The sequence below is a fragment of the Primulina tabacum genome, chromosome 1, assembly GCF_025594145.1.
Source record: "Primulina tabacum isolate GXHZ01 chromosome 1, ASM2559414v2, whole genome shotgun sequence".
Taxonomy (NCBI): domain Eukaryota; kingdom Viridiplantae; phylum Streptophyta; class Magnoliopsida; order Lamiales; family Gesneriaceae; genus Primulina; species Primulina tabacum.
This window is the reverse complement of record NC_134550.1, coordinates 9,173,979-9,196,941: the sequence shown is the minus strand read 5'-3', so window position 1 is coordinate 9,196,941 and position 22,963 is coordinate 9,173,979. Positions and strand designations below refer to the sequence as shown.

Genomic DNA, 22,963 nt, shown 5'->3' with positions numbered 1-22,963 from the left:
TATTTAGTGTTATTATTATTATGACAACATTATTACTATTATTATCCTAATTTTATTATTACAAAGTGTTGTTATTAATTAAAACTACTATTGATATAATTTTTTTTAATTATATTAGCATTGTTTACGAACAAATATGTGTGTGTGTGTATATATATTGAGAGGATTCATTCCCATGCAACACCCGTGAGAATTAGATGCCAAACCTTCAAAAGCCTAATACATAGAGGAACCGTGAATTAATAAAAGTGCATGTGGAAAGGTCAAAATCCATGGCAGTCCGCTGCGGATTCGAAAAACAATTCCCTGTTTTTTTGTAATAGGTAACATATTCACCTAAATAATGTTCGAGGTGTCTGCGCGTAATTTTTTTTTTTTTTTTCCTGAAGAGGTTCAGAGGGAATTATATTCGCAAGAATTATTTAAGTCGGCTATTCTTTCTTTATTCCGCTATAAATAGATCACAATAATTCATTTTCTAGGCAAAAAGTCAATAAACCAGCAAATAACACTTGAAAGTTGAAACCAATTACAATGATACCACTCACGCAACGAGGACTGAGCTTTGTTTTTCAAAACCTTTTAAAGATTGATTTAATCTTCGTAGGTTTGATATATATAACAAATCAACTTTTAAAGATTGGATTTGATGTCTGGATTTTTGAGTTTGATCATTCATATGAGTATCGATATCTTCAATGATTTTATCTTTTCCTTTTGAAGAACAGGATTGAGAGAGTTGAGAAATATCTCCAAATACTTCTGTCCACATGTCAGAAATAGTTCTTTTATCCATATGCTTGAATAATTCTTTTAGAATAGTAGCATGTGTAGGAGTCTCAGCATTTAAACTCTTCATCACTTCTTTAGCAGGTCCTACTGCAATTATTCCATGTCGATCATATGTTTTTCCTTCGGTGAAAAAGTCTTCTTTCCCCCACCATTTGATTAGGATTTTTCGAATAAATATTGTAAGAGTGAATTTTATTCACATTTTTCTCGTACTTGATCTTGTATACCATATTCTCATCTAATAATCCAGGGGACATTATAATTAATAGGAAAATTATAATATTGCGGGAAATGCTTCAAGCTGAGAATTAGCTTGTTGGAATTTTCTCCAAATATTTTTAAAATTACGAGGTAATATAGTTGGCATTGAAACCCCATGTTGGTAAAAATTGATTATTATCATCTAGTTGGATTTTAATCTACCATGAATGTTTTATTTGATAATTTTCATATATAAGGATATTATCACATGGCTTAATATAATCATGATAATTATACATATTAGGCATAATTTGAAATGTGTTCAACTCTCGAGCTTGTCCTAGAGGTAAACCCCAATTGACAGCTGGTATTATCTTTTTAATAATCATTTTAGAAAATTCCTAATCTCTAACTCGATCTATGTGTTGAATTTCAACAGATCCAGTTTCAACTAGAATTGTTTCAAAATAATCTCGTGTTTTCCTTCCGTAAATTGAAAGTAAATCTTCATTTAAATAGCTTTGAGCTATATGAATCGGAGATAGACTTTTAAGGTTATTATCAACATGACAACAATCTATATATCCTGAAAGTATATATGGATATTTAAGTTCTTCTTTAGAACTTTTTAAAGAAAATATTGCATTATGATAATATTGAATATCATATACAGTTTCATCATCTGCGAATTCAGTAATGAGATCAAATTTATCCTCTAGTTAAAGTAGTTTTATCCTTTTCTGTATTGAGTACTCTTTTATTAGTCATGTGTTTGTTTAAGAGTTTTTTTTCACTATTGTTGGTTTTTTCAAAACCGTCTTCTAAGTTGGATCCCTGTAAAAATTCTTTGGTTAGAAAATCTGACAAAGAATTAGATTTTCTAGAAATATGTATAATGTCAAAATCAAAGCATGCTAATATAGCTAGCCATCTAGCAAAAATTTATTTAGATGTTATTATTTTTACATCTTTTAAAAGAATGTCTTTTGCTGATTTGCAATCAGCTCGTAATAAAATTTTTTATTTAAAAGATCACTTTCAAATTTAGTGATACATTTAACAATAGAAAGAATTTCTTTTTTGATTGTGAAATAATTCTTTTGAGTATTATTCCATATTCCTGATGTATATCTAACAAGAATATCTTTAGATTCATTTTTTGTTTTAAAATTCCTCCATATCAAATTTCAAGACGTCTATTTCAACTATTTTGAATGCTTCGAGATTAGCAATAGTTAAACAAAGAAGTTTTTTAACTCGTTCTTTTATTTTTTGTATCGCTAAAGTATGACTATTAGTCCATGGTTGAGGATTTTTCTTCAACCTTTGAAATAATAATTTACAGTCTTGAGCGAGATCTGTATAAAAATCTCTTATATAAATAAGATTACCAAGAAATCTCTGTAACTGATTTAAATCAGTCAGCAAAAACAATTGCTCTTTCAATAGGAATCATTATTTCATTTTCAATATAATGACCTATAATTTTATCTTAGTTTGGAAAAGTTTTACCTTTTTATGATTAACTGCTAAACCTGTTCTTTCAGTGGCTTGGATTAATATATTAAGATGTTTAAAATACTGATCAATAGTTATCAAAATAAATAAGAACATCATCTATCATAATTTATATATGGATTATAAATTTCGTTCATAATATTTTGAAACTCCATTGGATTATTTTTTCATCCAAATGGCATAACATTCCATTCATAATTCCCAAATAGAACGGTAAAAGCTGTTTCATATTTATCTTCTTCTTTTAGAAGAATTTGATAAAAACCTGATTTTAAATCAAATGAAGAAAATATTTTTTCTTTAAATATTCTATTTAATAAATATCTTTTATTTGGTAATGGATGTTTTATCCATTTTAATACTTTATTAAGCGGTTTATAATTAATAACAAGTCTAGGTGTCTCTATTTCTATTTCAGCTGCATTTTCTACATAAAATGCTGGACAACTCCAATGACTATTATTTGGTCTAATTAATTCTTTTTAAAAGACTATCTATTTCTTCTTTGCAATATTTTAAAAGTCTAGGCCGCGTTGCAATTGGCATTGCTTTGGTAGGAATCTTATCATTCGTAAAATCATCTATAAAACGAAGACTTACTTGATGTTTTTTTCTGTTCCAAAAAGCATTAAGAACTCTCTGCAAATATGTTTTCTGAAATACTTTTTATTTTTTCTTGAATTTTTTCAGAATTAATTTTTTTAATATTTTTTTTAAAAAAATTCATCTTTTAATGAAGTAACAAAATTTTCTTTATTAATTATTATTTTTTGTATAATATTAATAGATTTTGATACTGGTATTGTTGTGAATGGAAAAAACAAATTATTTCCTTTAATATTAATATATCAAACTTTTTCATTAATTTTTTTAATGGGAAATAACATTTGGAAAAAAAGGTGTTCCTAATATAATATGAGTAGAAATATTTTTAAGGAGAATAAAAATAATATTTAAACAAGCTCCTGAATTACATATTGCCACATCAGACAATTTATAATTAACTATAAGTTGTTGCTTATTAGCAGCTGTTATGAAGTGAGTAGTTTTTTATAATATTTAGAAGAAACAATTCCTTCACTAATACAATTTACATTAGCTCCTTTATCAAGGAGTGCTTCTATAGTAATTATAATTTTTTTATTAATAATAAGTGTTACTTTTGAGTACCACTTTTGGGAAATAATTTGATCAATTTTATTGACCCATATCATTTGATTTATTTCATTATCTTCTTTAGATAAATTAGTTTTCTTCTTCTTCTTCATCAGAAGTAGAATCTTTTTTCCAAATATGATTATTATTAATACTAAGAGTATTTACTCTTTATTTTAAGTATTTTATTTCAGATTTTGTCTGACATATTTCTCCTTTTAATTCAGAGATAGTAGGTTCTCTTTCTTTTTGTTTTGCTTTTTCTAATATTTTATTATATGAATATAATTCATGTTCTTGTACAGTATTTTGTACAAGTTTAGTAGGCTTTTGATTCGTCATATTCAAATAATATTCTATAGTTTTTCTTTTTTCTATAGGTTCTTTTATTTGATCTATAAGATCAAAAATGAAAGTTTATTCATTTGATATAACATTTATTTCTAATCCCATAAAATTTATGAGACAAGTATCACAATATGGATCACAAATTTTATTTTCTGATATTTCAGAATCATTATCTGAATCACTATTAGAATATTTAGATAATTCATAATCAATAATATTGATATAAAAGTCTTTTTGTTTTAAATTTTCTTCTTTATTTAAAAGAATATTTATTAATGATTCTTTTAAATCAGTGTCTATATTAAGAGTATTAATCTTTTTCTTGACATAACACTTATTAGCCTTATGTCCTATTTTTCCTCATTTTCAACATACTGGAACTTTATTTTGATTATTTTTTATATTCTGTTTAGACATTTTCTTGGAATATTTTTTAGATTTATTTTTATCTTTAGAATAATATTTTTTCTTTGTAAAAGGAAATATTTGGATAAGAAAAGAGAAATAGGGAAATTAAGGAATCAACTAAAATGTATTGGTCTTTACATAATGAAGACTCTATTATTCATAATAAGGAATTTTCAAATTTATTATGTCTTTGATCTCTGACGATTATTAAGGCTGATGTATTTAAACCTAATCTTGTAAGAGGTTTTAAACCTACTTAGATCATTCCTAAATGCATACATTTATATGATTGATTGAGAATATTAACAAGCTTTTGTGATAACAAACTAAATGAATCATATCATCCTCTTAGAGGAAAAGCTTTTTATATTGTTTTTATGATATAATCAGATCTAAAATTAAAACTAACAGGTCTATAAATCTCCGTATTTGAAGATGCTGGTAATTTTCATTCTTGAATATTTTTTTCAAAATTTTCAGAAATAATTAATTCTTTATTTTTGGTATTACCACTATTAGAAGATTTCTACTTAGTGAAGGATTTTATTATCTTGTCCATCAGGAATTCAAGTAGATAATGTCAATGATTTATTCCTACCTTACCTTCAGGCTTTACAGACTTTATGGATTTCTGACTTAAGGATTGCTCCCGGGTAGAGTTACATTCTTTCCTTTTGAACAAGAGAATATGATCTCTTTAACTTAGAAGAATTTCTTCAGTAAATGGCTCTGATTACCACTTACACAGTGAGGATTGAGCTTTGTTTTTCAAAAGCTTTTAAAGATTGCTTTTGTTAGACTTACTTCAATTGTGGTGATAAGAGTCAAAACTAGTAGGTGATGATAGTAAAAAAAAAAAAACAGAGGAAAATATAAATAGCAGAAGCACTCGTATCGCTAAAACAGAAACAGTACTTATCGAGTATTTCTTAGCTAAAATTAACAGGTTAGCAAAAGCAGAAGCAGAACTTAACGTCTTTCGTTTGATCGTTACAAGTCTTAATATTACCGTTACTTTACATAGTACTAGTATTAATTGCATCATTTGATGATGTACGAAGACATTTAACACGCCTTACTAGTTTTCGTATAAAACAAAGACTGATTATTCTGAAACTTTCTGCAGGACCCTTTTTCGGTGATAAAGCTGATTCACTCAGAGTCAAAGAAGTTGTTTTGTTTATAGACGTGGGATTCAAGGTTTCTATATATTAGAGGATCAATCTAATATAAAAACAACGATTATTATTAACAAGGAACATATTCTCTGTCTATCATTCCAACTTTGTTTTGAGCAATCAAGAACTACTCTTTATCTTCAAGCTCAATATACAGAAAAACATCACACTCTTTATAGCAGATATCTGATCTTCTGAGATCATCTTGTGCTGCTGTTTCTTTATCTCTCTTCACAAGCTATTCATCTTATTACATCTTATTGAGAAGAGTTTGTAATCTGGAAAATAGTATTTTCCAGAATCTTGTTGTATTCATTATATTGCGTTGTGAAACTAAGAGTTTCAGTAGGCGAATGGTAAGTCCTACTGAAGTGGGTGTGTACAAGAGTTGTATTGTAAAAACCAAAATCTTTTAGTGATATCTTCTGGAAACAAAAGAAGGGGAGACGTAGAAGATTTCATCTTCGAACTTCCAGAAACAACTACTGTGTACTGCCTACTGTTTTATTGTTTTCACCTCAAACCATCAGATCTTTTCCTCACAAGTTATTGTGATCTACTAGAAACATATTCGAACAAGATAAGCTACAATCTCTAACATGATTCTAGCACCTTTGCAAAAATGTCAAAGAAAGGAACGAATTTATTCACCCTTTCTAAACTCTAAATCGATCCCCAACAGCTTTAATCTTCGTAGGTTTGGTATAACAAACCAACTTTTAAAGATTGGATTGATGTCTGGATTTTTGAGTTGATTCTCAGTATAGGAAATATGATCCTTTGTAGATTTGATTTTCTTTTTTAATTTTTTCAAATAACTTATTTCTTGAGGTATTCATAACTCATAAAATACTTACATGATTATGTGTTAGAATTAATTTTGTTGTGGAGATGCTAGTAAAAAACCAGTAGATGCTGGCTTAAGTACAAAACCAGTAGATGTAAATAAGCAGAAAACCAGAAGCTCTTGTACTGCGCTAAAACCAGTAGCAGCACTTATCAAGTACTGCTTAATCTACTTAACAAATGACTTCTTAGCTAAAACCAGAACTAGAAGAAATACAAACTCGAAATAAACACTAGCAGAATTTTGCGTATCTCAAGTCTTTAAATATTACCGTTAATCTATTAACGTGATACTAGCATTTATTGCTTCATTAAATGCCATTAAATGTTGTACGAGAACATTTAAGACGGCTTACCATTTTTGGTATGAACTGAGACTGATTGCTTTAATGTATTCTGCAGGGTCCATTTTCAGCAATAAAGCTGAACCACTGAAAAGTCAAAAGAGCCATTCAGATTTTAGAACGTTGGTTGAAGCCTATATATGTAGACGAAGCACTTTTCAAGAAAGAGAGAAGAGAACGAATCTCAATCAAAAATTTCATTCGAGCATCGCTAGAACTTTCAGTTATCTCAAAAGCTCAACACTGAAAAAGCAGCACACGCTTCATTGCATACATTTGATCATTTGATATCATTTTGTGCTAGCTATTTTCTTTATCTCTTCTTAAGCTATTCACTTCACTATCTCATTAATAGAAGAATTTGTAACTGGAAAAGAGTTCTTTCCAGAACTTAAGATTATTCAAGTAGTTGAATTGTAAAACTAAGAGTTTCAGTAGGCGAAGGGTAAGTCCTGTTGAAGTGGGTGTGTACAACTGTTGTACTGTATTCACCAAAGTCTTTTAGTGATACCTTCTGGAAACAGAAGAAGGGGAGACGTAGAAGATTCATCTTCGAACTTCCAGAAACAAACCATGTGCCATCTACTGCTTTTCTGTTTTACTATTTTTCACCCACTAACCAACAGATCGTTTCCAGCACATTATCTTGTGATCTGCTGGTCTTTAAACTTGAACAAAAAAAAAAAACCGCTAGCATCTCTAACAGGATTCTAGCACATCATTCTGAAAAATCGATTAAGTTTGCCGTTGAGTTTATTCACCCCCCTCTAAACTCAACCCGATCCTCAATAAGTGGTATCAAAGCATGTTATTCTTGTTCTGAAAATATTAAACAGACATGGCTCACTTCAGCAAAATTCCAATGTTCTCAAAAGAAGACTTTGATGACTGAAAAATCAGAATGCAAGCTCATCTTGCGGCTCAAGATGATGACATGTGGTATGTCATCACAGATGGTCCATTAAAGATTTTAAAGCCAAATCCAGCTGTTGCTATCACCGAAGGTGCACCTCAGATGCTGGAAAAACCAAGATATGAATGGATAAGTGAGGACAAGAAGAAAGCCAATCTTGACGACGTTGCAAAGGACATTCTGTACAAGACACTCGATAAAAATACCTTCAGCAAAATCAAGATGTGCCCTACTGCCAAGAAAATCTGGGAAAAATTGATTCAGATCTGTGAAGGAAACGAAGAAACTAAGGAAAACAAACTTTCTGTAGCCATGCAGAAGTTTGAGAATATGAAGATGAAGGCTGGAGAAACTATGAATGAGTTTGATGAACGCTTCAGTAGCCTTGTCAATGAACTCTCAGCTCTTGGGAAAGATTTTGGCAACATGGAAGTTGCATTAAAGGTAATGAGAGCCCTACCCAGAGAATGGGACGTCAAAACGATGGCAATGAGAGCTTCCAGGGATCTAAACAAGTTAGAACTACATGACTTGTTCTCAGATCTGAAGGCATATGAGTTTGAACTTGAAGTTCGAAGTGGAGAAGAGCCCTTAGCAATTCTACCAACCAAAGCTCTCGCAGCTACTGTTAACTCTACTGCTACAGTTGCCCCAAGTTCATCTTCTGCTACTGCTATAGAAAGTACTTCTGAGAAAAGCGCTGAACAGATAAGCAATGACGCAATGTCATTATTTGTTAAGAAGTTTTCCAGATTCATGAGAAAGAATCACAGAACATTTCAAAGTCCCAACCGCAATTTCAAAAAGAATCACCATCTGGTGATATGACATGCTTTAACTGCGGAAAAATTGGACACTTCATTGCTGATTGTCCAAAACCAAAGAAGGATGACCAGAAGAAGAAGGGTGTCAAACGCAATGATAAAAAGACCAGAAGAGACAGAAAGGCAATGATTGCAGAAGAAATTAAGTCCAAATGGGCAGACTCAAGTTCCGAATCTTCTGGTTCTGAAAGCCATTCAAGTGACAGTGATGAAGATGAGATCAAATGTCTGATGGCAAATACGGAATCAACCTCGACATCCGGAGAGGTATTTGACTTTGACTCTGATGAATTTACACGCACTGATTTAGTCAAAGCATTACACGACATGGTAGAAGAGTATTCAAGACTTTCTCAATCATTCGAGGAAGTTAAGATTGAAAATCAGAACTTAAGATATCAGAACAGTAAGTTAACTTGCTTGCAAGTAAACAGCTGTAATGATTTACAAGTTGAGATGAGTAAATTAAAAAATGAGAATGAAAGAGTAAAAGCAGATTACCAGACGATGCTTTCTGAAAACCAAAAGTTATCGATACTGGTGAATGCTTGGAACAAGTCCTCTATTTCACTCGAAAAGATGCAAGAGTTACAAAAACAATCTGGAGACATGAGTGGTCTCGGATTTTGTAATGATGAAGGCACTTCTGAAATGAATATTAAGCCAAAACTGGATATGTGCAAAGGAAAGTACATTCATTTTGTGAATTCCAGTGTGGTACAGAAACCAGAAGTACCTACTGCTTCAATTGAAAGGAATGTAAATCAGATGAACAAAAGGATGCATTATGGTCTGGGTTATGTTGAACCTAAGGAAAGAGTTGACCAGAGTTCTGGATCCAGTAGAGGATTCAACTCAGGAAGACAACCTCCTATGAAGGTTAAAAACTATCAGTACTACAATTCTAGACCTGTTCAGAAGAGATACAGGCCAGACAACAGAAACAGAATGGAAGAACAACATGCTAAGATGCATAATGTTAGAAATAATAGGCTCTCTGTTGCACACACCTCCATGGATACCCGAAGTACGAAAATTGTACAAATGTGGGTTCCAAAGGGACTAATAAGGCTTGGACCCAAGTAGATTGGGTACCAGATACTAAAATTTATGTTTGCAGGTACAGGTGAAGAAAGCCAAGATCAGTAGCTCAACATGGTATTTGGACAGTGGATGTTCCAGACATATGACTGGACAGAAGAGTCTACTATCAGAAATAGTGAGTTGTGCTGGACCAGAGATAACCTTTGGGGACAACTCAAAAGGTAAAATCGTGGGTAAGGGTAAGATTATCCATGGTAACATCACTATTAAGGATGTGCTCTTAGTTGAAAATCTTTGTTATAACTTGATCAATATTAGTCAATTATGTGATAATGGATTTTCAGTAGCTTTCCAGAAGCACACTTGCACAGTTAAAAATGCTGATGACTCTACTGTTTTAACCGGAGTTAGAAAAGGCAACACCTATAAAATTTCATGGAACATAGATCATATCATTGCTCCTACATGTTTAGTTGCATCTCTAAGTGATAAACACTGGCTGTGGCACAAGAGATTGAATCACCTGAATTTCAAGTCTATCAACAATCTCAAAAAGCAGAACTTAGTCGATGGATTGCAAGACATAAATTTTGTTAAGAATCATGTATGTTCTGCATGTCAACTTGGTAAGCAAGTAAGATCTAGTTTAAAAAATAAAGGCAGCAAATCATCCTCAAGATGTTTAGAATTATTGCATATGGACTTATTTGGTCCAATCCCTATCATGAGCTTAGGGGGAATGAGATACACCCTTGTTGTTGTTGATCATTTTTCTAGATTTACTTGGGTAATCTTTCTTGCTGGAAAAGATCAAACCAGTAGCCTCCTGATCAAACTTCTGAAAAAGATTCAAAATGAAAAATCAGTTTCTGTCATTAGAATCAGAAGTGATCAAGGTACTGAATTTACTAACAAGACTCTTGAGAAATATCTAGATGAACAGGTCATTCATCATGAATATTCAGCGGCCAGGACGCCCCAACAAAATGGAGTAGCTGAGAGGAGAAACAGAACACTTAAAGAAGCTGCTAGAACAATGCTAGCAGATGCAGACATCTCTCAGCGCTTCTGGGCAGAAGCTATTAATACTGCTTGCTACACACAAAACAGAACAATGATCAACAAGAGGAATAATCAGACTCCTTACGAAATATGGAAAGGGAGTAAACCGAATGTATCTTACTTTCATGTTTTTGATTGTAGATGCTTTGTGCATAATAATGGTAAAAATCATTTGGCTGCATTTGATTCAAAATCTGATGCTGGAATATTTCTTGGATATTCAGCAGTTAGTAAGGACATTTAAAATTTTCAATAATAAAACACTCAATGTTGAAGAATCTATTCATGTTGTCTTTGATGAAGACAGCAGTGCTCCCGAGATTACTAACATATCTAATCTAAGTAACAGGTTAGACATGGTACATCTGGAACTAGACAGTGAAGATGATGCAGAAGCAAGTGTCAAGGATATTCAAAATCCAGAACCAGACATTCATATGGCAGAACCAGCAGCTGACATTCCAGAACCAGCAGCTGATATTCCAAAACAATCTACTGCTTTACATAAAGATAATCTAAATCCTTTTATTGGGAGAAAATCTCATCCTCCATATTTGGTGATTGGAAATCCATCAGCTCCGCTAAGAACCAGAAGACAGATGATGAATGAATACATGCATGCTGCTTTTATTTCTCAAGATGAACCAAAGAAGATTGAAGAAGCTCTTCTCGATCCCAATTGGATAGAAGCTATGCAAGAAGAGCTGAATCAATTTGAGAGGAATAAAGTTTGGTTTCTAGTATCTAGACCATCTCATCAAGCTGTCATTGGAACCCGGTAAATATTCAGAAACAAACTAAATGAAGAAGGAACAGTTGTCAGAAACAAAGCAAGATTGGTTGCACAAGGATTTAGACAAGAAGAAGGAATAGACTATGATGAAACCTTTGCACCAGTAGCTAGGCTCGAAGCTATCAGAATATTTTTAGCCTTTGCTGCTTTCAAAAATTTCAAAGTGTATCAGATGGATGTGAAGAGTGCGTTCCTCAATGGTCTACTACAAGAGGAAGTCTATGTTGAACAGCCTCCAGGTTTTTCTGATCATCTATTACCGAATCATGTTTTTAAATTACACAAAGCATTGTATGGTCTGAAACAAGCACCTAGGGCTTGGTACGACACACTTTCACAATTTCTTATTAATCATGATTTCACCGTTGGTACCGTGGACAAGACTTTATTTATCCTAGTAAAAAACAAACACATATTATTAGTTCAAATTTATGTTGATGATATTATATTTGGGTCAACTAACCCCAAATTATGTGCAAAGTTTGCTAAGTTAATGCAGGAATAGTTCGAGATGAGCATGATGGGAGAATTAACATTTTTCTTATGACTTCAAACAAGCAACTTGATACTGGAATCTTCATCAATCAAGCTAAGTATACAAAGGAACTACTGAAAAAGTTTGGGATGGAAGCATGCTCTGCTGCTTCCACTCCTATGAGTTCGTCTACCAAACTTGATAAAGATGAAGGGGGAACTCCAGTAGAGGTAACTCAGTATCGTGGTCTTATTGGCTCATTGTTATATCTTACTGCCAGTAGACCCGATATTATGTTTGCTGTTTGCATATGTGCTAGATTTCAATCAAATCCTAAACAATCACATTTCATTGCTGGTAAAAGAATTTTAAAATATCTGAAGGGTACTCAAAATGTAGGCATATGGTATCCCAAGGACTCATCGTTTATTCTTATTGGATACTCAGATGCTGATTATGCAGGATGTAAACTGGATAGGAAAATCACAAGTGGTTTTTGTCAATTTCTTGGTGACATGTTGATCTCCTGGTTTAGCAAAAAGCAGACTTCTATAGTCACGTCTACTGCAGAAGCAGAGTATCTTGCTGCTGGAAGCTGTTGTTCTCAAATGCTTTGGATACAACAACAACTTAAAGACTATGGAGCTCAAGCCTCTGAATCACCTATATTTTGTGACAATACCAGTGCAATTGCTATATCGCATAATCCAGTACTCCATTCCAGAACGAAGCACATTGATATCAGACATCATTTCATTAGAGATCATGTGCAAAAGAAGAATATTCGTCTGAAATACATTCCTACTGATCAGCAAGCAGCAGACATATTTACCAAACCACTTCCTGAGAATAAGTTTTCGTATTTTCGTAAGGTTCTTGGATTAATTGATTTATCATAACTACTGTTTATTATCTTCTGTTTTCACGTGTCTTCTGTTTCTTTATTATAATCCAGTAGAAATATTCAGGAATAAGAACAGCACAAGAGGTATGGAAAAATGAAATCTTTTATTCATATAATCAGATTCATTACATTACAAGGGGTACAATTGAAGATATCAGCAGAATGATTACACAGATTATCCTACTAAGCTTTTCATGTATCATCGATCCACTAGCACTCTCTTATTGCATTAGAATGCTTATGGAAGGGAATGGTGCTGCATCCTAATAAGAGCAAACAATCTTTTTGACTGTTCACATTACAACTCCAGGAGTTTGATCCAAGGATCATTATATAAAGAACGATATCTTCAAACATCTTCTTAGAAAACGCAGCAAGTTGTCTTCTGAACATTCTTGCTTCGGCTTCTGGATCAGATTCTGCTTCTTCATTCACATTAGTTTTCATTTGATCTTATGTACGCTTAACTTTGTTTAACATGTGCAGGTATTTATAGTGGTATTCAAGGGAGATAAAGATCCTTGCGACTGTTCATTATCAATGGTTCAGATTGAAAGTTTGCCAAGAGTCGTTTGGAGTTTAATATCCTTTATTACTGCATTAATTGAGGGGGAACATTGTTATGGCATTATATTAGAAACTGATTTGTCTTTTCGATAAAACAGTGTATCTACCAGAAGCTGTCGAAGTGCTGCATTTGTTTCAGCACTTTACCTTCTTCCAGTAGATATTATCATAAAACGACAAATCAGCTTCTGTTCTTTTAGCAACCGCCTCGGACAGCCCTCCATTTTTTTTACTGAATTTTTTTTTAAAATTTGAAATGAGTAGAGTAACTGACACTCCTGTTTTCTCTCTCTACCAACCATAAACATATCGACACGTGTCCCTATGTTTACTGACGGCTGTACATTCATTCCTTTTAACCGCTCATTTTCTCTTTCATTGCACTTTACGAATTCAGATCATTACTTTGCATCTACTGCTTTCTCGCATCTACTGCTAATCTACCTCTAATCTCTTTCAACTCAGAAATGGCCGCAGCTTATACTTTGAATGCTTATCAGGTGAACTTTGCATATGTTCTCACCATTAAGGATGAGAACCTCGTTAAGATGTTCAAATCCTTGGAAAAATCTGGACTTCGCAAATTCTTGGAATCGCCTGCTATTATCTACAAGTCTGCTCTTCTAGATTTCTATGCCAAAGAAGAAGTTGTCGAAGGAAAGATTAACTATACACAGGGAGATGCATCAATCTCCATTGATGTTGCACTTCTCGGTTCCACTTTCTTTCTACCAATTTCTGGACTTTTCGAGCTTTCGGATATCACAAAGGAAGAGATGTCTACTGCTTTGACAAAATTTTCAGCCACTGGAGAAGAGCTTTCACCTTCCTGCTTCAAGAAGCTATTGAAAATTGAGTACCAGGTACTCGCTGATATCGTGGCAAAAGCCTTGTTGGTCAAAGCTGGAACATTCGACAAACTGACCAAAGAGAAGGTTCAAGTGATGGTGGCCATCACTTCAGAAAAGAAAGTGGATTGGGTTCGCTTTCTGTTTCGAATTATGGAAGATATGGTTGTAAGGAAAGGTACTGGATTTGTTGTGCAAATCAGTAAAATGTTGCAAGATGCTGGTTTTCCCAGAACAACAGAAGAAGATGGCTCTTCGGTCACCATGACAGATGCTGATAGTGTGCTTGCCTTAAGGCCAAAGCCAACAGTTGGTGAGTTTGTGGCTATAAAGAAGGAGATTGGGGAATCTCAGGCTGAGGGGCAGAAGAAAATCAAAAGAAAAAGAGGTGTAGTTTTGTCTGATTCTGACAAAACGGAATCTGAAGAATCAGCAGCACCCACTCAACAAGCTTCACTGCCTCCCACCCCATCCAAGAAGAAGCATCGCACCCCCATCTGCATCAAGAAAACAGCAGCTCTTGCTGAATTAGAGGATGTTCCTCTTCGACAAGTTTTTCCACCAGCTGTCTCATCCACCAAAGCTAAAGCCATTGAATCAGGACCTTCAACTGCTCAATTTTTCAGACCAACTTCTGGAGTGGTCATTAGAGAATCTGCTACTGGTTCTTCTGCTTTCAAACCAGTAGTCCATGCTACTTCTGGAAAAGGGAAAGGCAAGATTATCGAGTTGTCTCAGTCACCGATGGCCACATCAACCATTCAAACAGCAATCGATCTTCATCTGGAAGAAATTAATAATTCATCTAGAGAAGACATGAAATTTTTTGATGATTGGCTCAAGGTAAGAGTCTACCATCCAATCACTTTTTTGAGGACTCCCGGTGCTTTTGCTCAAACTGTGAAAAATGAGAAAAAGGTTTTTGCTGCTGCCAAGACACAAAATGTGATAGAAGCCATCAATCGCAGAAACTACATTCTGGATCAAGCCAAATAGCAGAATATGGACACTGTTCTGAAAACGTTGAAGTCAAATTTTGACTCTACTGGTCCTACTGCTTTTCATGATCAGAATGTCATTCAAATTTTGTCGGAGCAGCTGACAATTTTGTCTGAGCAAATTGTTACAAGGAGAAGGCTTTTTCTTAGCCTCCACAATTTAGTGTCAATACTGTCCCCGCCATATTGAAGACTCAGTCAGTTGAGGAACCGGCCAAAGCTTCTTCTGAAGTCAAGGTTTCTAGTACTCCTGCACCTCAAGAAGCTCCTACCCAATCTTCCTCACTTATCTCTGTTCATGATCTGGCATCGGTTGATGAAGTGATCGAATCGATTGTGCAGACTCAAACCGCACAGGATGACACACTGCCAATTATTTCCACTTCTGCTGATCCTCCTCCAGTCCAATCCATTCCAGAATCTGCTACTGCTACTACTTCTTCATCTCTTCCAGAGCTTGAACATTTTTAAGAAGCTCATCAAGCTGAAATGGCAACTCTGTTGCCTACTTCACCTTCTGCTGTTGAGCCGAGAGCTATTACTGAACCTGCTGCTGATTTGCAACAACCAGAAACGACACCAACAGATCAAACTACTGCTTCAGAAGGTCCTTCTACTGAACCAGAACCAGCTTTTATCACTCAAGCAGAAGCTGCACCTTCTACTGCTCTTACTATTTCTTCTCAGCATTCTCCTGAGCGCATCGCCAGAATGGAAGATATTAAGCAACGTGCTCTTGCAGAATCTCCTTCACCTTCTGAGACCTCTCCTCTTGAATATGTCATGGAAACTCTTCAAAGAGGACTTCATAATCTATCTGAGATTGTCAAACAGCTCTCTTATGAACACAGTGATCATACCGGTCGCGTCAAATCTAGTCAAGAACGTATATCAAAAGAAGTCGCAAACACCAACGACTCTTTGATGAGATTTGTTATCGAATTCAGTTTGTTCAAGAAAAATATTTTCAACAATCAAGGTCTCATTTTGATTGGTTCAAAGTGATCTCATCAAGACCGTATCTGATCATCACTCCTCAATTTCAGCAGTTTCTACCAAAGTCGAAGCCTTGGATTCGAAGCTGGAACTCCTTGATACCGAGATTGAATCTCAATTTCAATCTCTTACAAATATGTCAGACAGAGTTTCGAGCCAAGCACCATACTTGGAAATGCTGAATGCGGGAATCCAAACCCTCACAGGCCGAGTTGATGATCTAATCAACTCAATTTAAAGAAAGTGATGCCAAAAAGGGGGAAGACGATAGAGCTGGAGATAGAACTACTGAAGATAGAACTGGAGCGAGTAGCAGCAGACCTCATTATTCTGGAAGGGATCAAAATCCAGATGAAGCTATTTTCAGAGATATTGGAACAAATTAGTTTTATTTTCTTGTCTTGATTTTCTGGTTACTAATTGCTTTTATCTGCTTCTTAATCTGTTTCCTCAATTCTACTAACGTTTTAAGGGACATCTAGGTTTTGGCATCACTACAAAGGGGGAAATTGTTAGAATTAATTTTTTTGTGGAGATGCTAGTAAAAAATAAGTAGATGCTGGCTTAAGTACAAAACCAGTAGATGTAAATAAGCAGAAAACCAGAAGCACTTGTACCGCGCTAAAACCAGTAGCAGAACTTATCAAGTACTGCTTAATCTACTTAACAAATGACTTCTTAGCTAAAACCAGAACTAGAAGAAATACAAACTCGAAGTAAACACTAGCAGAATTTTGCGTATCTCAAGTCTTTAAATATTACCGTTAATCTATTAACGTGATACTAACATTTATGGCTTCATTAAATGCCATTAAATGTTGTACGGGAACATTTAAGACGGCTTACCATTTTTGGTATGAACTGAGACTGATTGCTTTAATGTATTCTGCAGGGTCTATTTTCAGCAATAAAGCTGAACCACTGAAAAGTCAAAAGAGCCGTTCAGATTTTAGAACGTTGGATGAAGCCTATATATGGAGACGAAGCACTTTTCAAGAAAGAGAGAAGAGAACGAATCTCAATCAAAAATTTCATTCGAGCATCGTTAGAACTTTCAGTTATCTCAAAAGCTCAACACTAAAAAAGCAGCACACGCTTCATTGCACACATTTGATCATTTGAGATCATTTTGTGCTAGCTATTTTCTTTATCTCTTCTTAAGCTATTCACTTCACTATCTCATTAATAGAAGAATTTGTAACTGGAAAAGAGTTCTTTCCAGAACTTAAGATTATTCAAGTAGTTGAGTTGTAAAACTAAGAGTTTCAGTAGGCGAAGAGTAAGTCCTGTTGAAGTGGTTGTGTACAACTGTTGTACTGTATTCACCAAAGTCTTTTAGTGATACCTTCTGGAAACAGAAGAAGGGGAGACGTAGAAGATTCATCTTCGAACTTCCAGAAACAAACCCTGTGCCATCTACTGCTTTTCTGTTTTACTATTTTTCACCCACTAACCAACAGATCGTTTCCGCACATTATCTTGTGATTTGCTGGTCTTTAAACTTGAACAAAAAAAAAAAACCGCTAGCATCAGCTATCGATTAAAATTTTGGTTAATTGGCTTTATCTTATATGTTTTGCTATTTTAATGTATAGAGATTTGAATGTCCGGCTTCAGTTTTTTTTTTTAAATAAAAATTCGAAACTGCAGTTAGGCTCACCGCACAGGTTTTATAGTGCCTCTGTGTTGAAAAGTGATGCACCCAAGCTGATCTTTTTTCTTCCCCTTAAGTTACAGGAAAAATGCGAGCGCACGAGGGCGCCCATTTCGGGCACATGCCTGCCTACCCGAAAAAAACACCAGTTAGCGTGCACCCGAGTCTGTTATGGAGAAATACAAGCATGAGGGAGCTCAGTTTTAGGCGCATCCGAGCTCAAGCTAAGTTCAATATTTTTTATGGATCATGGTTAATTCGGTTTGAAGTTTTTATTGAATTGATCGAAAGAAAATGTAGTCAAAGTGATATGTTTTGTGGACATTAATTTGTTTCGAAATATAAAAAGGTTTTGTACATATTGATCGGCCCATATGAAAGAACATGTAAATCTGGGAGATGAAGCACTTATTCTAAAAGACTAATTATGATTTTAAGAACACTTTCGCAACAATTAATTGATTAAAATTTTGATAATATAACCAGATGAATTCTGGATTTTCACATGATTATTCTCCAACACACCTCGTTACAATCGACAACAGACAAAAAACAATCTTAATAATGATAATAAGGCATCGACTCCACTATTATATATATATATATATATATTTTTGTCGCGCCCGTTAATTAAATCGTCTAATAAACTTCTCTAAATCCACCAACGAAGATCCGCCCTTCTCCACCGCAGCTTTGCCGGCGTGTTTCATCTGTGCCAAACGTTTCCGGATCTGATTCCCATTCTCAGAATCCATAAGCTCCCTCACCTGCTTCTCAATCTCTGCGGCCGTGACAAACCCATCATCCGCCATCTCCAGCCGCAGCGCCACCTTCATTCCCTCCACCATGAATACCCGTTGCATCTTCTGCTCAGCGTACAGAGGCCAACAGATCATCGGCACGCCAAACGACACCGACTCCAGTGCCGAGCTCCGTCCGCAATGTGTCACGAATCCGCCGACGGACTCATGGCTCAGAACCTCCTTCTGCGGAGCCCATGACTTCAAAACAAACCCTCTATCTCTAGTTCTCTCCAAGAACCCCTGTGGAAGAATCGCGTCCAAGTCCGGCTCCTCCGGCGACGGTGATCGAGGGTTGCCCGGCGGATTGCGCACTGCCCAGAGAAACCTATGCCCACTGTTTTCTAAACCAACAGCCATTTCCTTCAACTGCTCCGCCGAAAGCCTTCCCCTTCTGCCGAAACAGAGAAATATCACGCTTCTTGTTGGCTGTAAATCCAGCCATTTCAAGCATTCTTGCTCTGTAACACCATTCTTGCTGACACTGTCAGGAATTAACGGGCCAAGAAAGTAAACTGGAGGAGTTTTAGAATTTGGTGTACATAAATCCTTAACTAGTGCGTCTTTAGCTTGAGTCTCGAGCGCATCAAACGAGTCCACGAGGATTCCATCCGATCTTCCAATGTTAATTGCAGTGTCCAGAAAGTGTTTGTAGATGTTGCTCTCTCGAAATTGCATTCCAAAGGGAATATCCGATGAGTGAACTCGTGGACACCCAGGAATATCAAGAAAATCGTTCAATGTTCCTATGTCTTCACGAATGGTTTCGTGAATAGTTGGAAAGTAAAGAAACACGCAAAGGACCATATCCACCGGAGCTGATATGGTAGTAAGTGGGTATATTCAAGCTTTTAGAAACTTCAAACGCTGAATTACAAAAGAAATCAATGACAAAAGCTCTGATTCTTGATTTCTTGGATATTTCTTGAAGGGCTTCGGTTAATATAGGTTTGTGGAGACGTGGGATTTCGAATAAGAGTTCAAGGGCATGAGTTTCATGATTTGCAGGGGGGGTTACGGCGTCGGGGAGGCGGAGGTAGGTTATTGAGGGGATAGCGGCGACTGCGGCTGCGGCGGAGGTGGAAGCAGTGCAGAGGATGGTGACATGGACTTCTTGGTGGTGTTTGGCAATGAATTTTGCAATTGTTAGCATGGAATTCAGGTGCTCCGGCGTAGCATAAAGGACAATGGTTTCCGCCATTGTTGATAAACTACCAAAATTAGAGAGAACGAAGGGGGGCAACCATTCAGAGCATCTACCTTCATGTTGATATACACTCGATATTAATTATACTTTATAAAAGCTATTAAAACGCTTTGACTAAAAATTTCAAAAGTCGGTACGGAGTTTTTTTTGAATAGAAATATTTTCATAATTCAAATAACCGTCAAATTTCGAGTTACAATATTAATGAGTCACGGCGGAAGAAAGCCGTCGATCCATTCAAAAGTCGGTACGGAGTTGGATGGAATTTGTGTGGTCGAATGTGTCTCCCTTATTTTTTATATTGTGGTATAGATTATAGAAGAAAAAATGATTGATTGACATAAGAAAATAATTTTTTAATAATGACAAAATAAAGTTTGTCAAATGAAAACGATGTAAAATTACCAAATTATGATAAATTAGATTTTTAGTATTAAAAAAATGAAAATATTTTACAAAATTTTTAAATATAAAATATTTTTAATTGGGTTTAAATAAATTTCTCAATATAAGATAAAATATGTTTTAGAATCAAATACTTAACAATAGGTCAAAACTTATAGAGCTTATCATAGATACAATTTTATTCCCTTACGTTTGTGTTAGAACGTAGCTCCATACAATACGACATATTGATGTGAGGGGCATCACCTAATTAGATGCCAATGTATTGAACTGTTGGACTCGTAATTTGAGGAAGGACGCTCCTCTCTACTGATGTTATCTCACAGGACAAATTACGTTTTTTGGTACTGTAATTTGCGCTTTTTTCTAATTTTAGTTCTGTTATGAGACAATTTACGTTCTTAGTCCAGTAATTTATAATATTTTCCAATTTCAATCCTTTTCCTCCAAAATTGAAATATTCCTCCGGAAAATTCATAGCTGACGGCCGGAATGCTGAGCTGTAATTTGAATTGGGGTTTTTGATTTTTGGTGGCCTTTTCAAAGTCCACGTAAGATTTATTTTTCAAAGTGATGTGGATTTAGTTTTATTTTTTCTATTATATTGTTTAGAAAAAGAGTACAACAATTATTTAAACATAATCTCCTTCAAAGTGATGTGGATTTAGTTTTATTTTTTCTATTATATTATTTACTTACGTGACTTTGAAAAGGCCACCAAAAATCAAAAACCCCAATTCAAATTACAGCTCAGCATTCCGGCCGCCAGCTATGCATTTTCCGGAGGAATATTTCAATTTTGGAGGAAAAGAACTGAAATTGGAAAATATTATAAATTACTGGACTAAGAACGTAAAGTGTCTCATAACAGGACTAAAATTAGAAAAAGCGCAAATTACAGGACCAAAAACGTAATTTGTCCCATTTTCCGGAGGAATATTTCAATTTTGGGGGAAAAGGACTGAAATTGGAAAATATTATAAATTACTGGACTAAGAACGTAAATTGTCTCATAACAGGACTAAAATTAGAAAAGGTGCAAATTACAGGACCAAAAACTTAATTTGTCCTTATCTCATATTATATTTTATGTCATTCTTAGCAATAACGAGAAATATGCGATATTAAAAATACAAATAACTAAAATTCAAAGTAAATAGATAATTGATTTATGAAAAATTTGTTCTTGCATTTTCATATAATATTAACATTGAACATCATTCAACCTTGTATCGTTAACATCTTTATCCACGATTTGATTTTCTTGATCCATCTCCATTTTTTCTTGCTCCCTCACCCTCATCTTGTGCTATATCGTCCTCATTTCATACTTATTTTCCATATTTTGACAATTTTTTGCAAAATGCTCTTTTGTTATTGCAATCTCTCTCATCCTTTTTTTTTTTTAAATCTCCTTCATCCAATGTTTTAAACATTTCCATCGTGTATGCATCTTTCAATCATTCTCCTCTCATGGCTTTTTTTTAGTACTTTCATTTAGAAAATATATATATTTTTTATTTTCGAAATAGTGTCTCCTAGACCAAACAGTGTGTCCTTAGCTTGCGTCCCATGTGCGAACCAATGCATCTCAAGCACATGTCCTTTGGCATAGAACCGTGCGTCCCCTGGTGTGTACGGGTCCCATGGCTCATGTCTTCTAGCAGAAAGGTGTGTCTTCTGGGCAGAAGAGAGTGTCCCTTGGCTTATGACATTCACTCTATAAATGGCCCTCTGCAGATATTCGTTGCATATATTTTGCGTATTCATTTTGCTGCATCCGCTTTCTTTTCAAAGCTTGAAAGTTCAAACATACTGTTGCTCGCTGCTCTCCAGAATCTGCTGTGCTGCGCTTTCTGGATTAAGTCGTTGTATCTTAGAGACGTTTGCCACCAACGTAAAGCATTAGTATACGGGCAATTCGTCTTGCGGACAGAGGATACATCCTTGCCTCAACTCACTGTTATTCGTTGCTGCACGTTATTCAGAGTACTGATAGAATTGAGAAGAATTTGATGGAGGAGTATTGAGATCATTGTCTCTCCATGTATCTATTTTTAAATTTGGATTGAAAATGAAGTAAAAGTGGAATAAATCTTTAATTTTCAGAATTAAAAGTGAAAGTAATTGTGAATTTTTAAAGGTGTGATTAGGTTAATTTATTAGAGTAAGCTTGGATTTTGAAAACATGGTCTTTTGCAATATTTAAGATATTTTTCTTAAAAAAAATTAAGATTTATTTTTCAACTTTTTGAATGTTTAAAATTTTTAATTGTTTTTTATATGATGTACAAATGCAATGGCAAGATCATCTCGATCATTCATTTAATTTTTTTTAAAACTATATTTTTTTAAAAAAAATTCAACTTCCAGATTTGAAACTTAATATATATATATATATATAAACAAGAGTGGGCTGAAGCAGCGCGGGCGAAGAATTGCAAGTCTTCCTCATCCCTTGGTATTATCTAACAATCGAAGTTCATAGTTTTGAGAAACGATAACGAATCTGAAGTAGTTAATAACGAGAATCAGCGTACTTGATTTCAAAGTTTATTAGTCAGTCCTGGGAGATAATTCTCCGTTGATTGAGAAGCCGACCCCCACATCAACCTACTCTCTACCAGTTTCACTCAACTATTGTATCTGTTAGATGTGTCTTAACTCTTAATAGAGTCTAATA

At 34.6% G+C, this 22,963-nt stretch overlaps 1 protein-coding gene across 1 annotated transcript; it reads right to left on the bottom strand.

The window, feature by feature from the left end:
* Positions 1–18,299: 18,299 nt before the first annotated feature.
* LOC142540034 (baicalein 7-O-glucuronosyltransferase-like) lies at positions 18,300–19,945 on the bottom strand. The gene is given in 2 exon segments (XM_075645891.1): positions 18,300–19,469; positions 19,471–19,945. Coding segments are annotated over 2 exon segments (1,374 nt in total). The 5' UTR covers positions 19,870–19,945; the 3' UTR covers positions 18,300–18,494.
* Between the last annotated feature and the right edge of the window lie 3,018 nt (positions 19,946–22,963).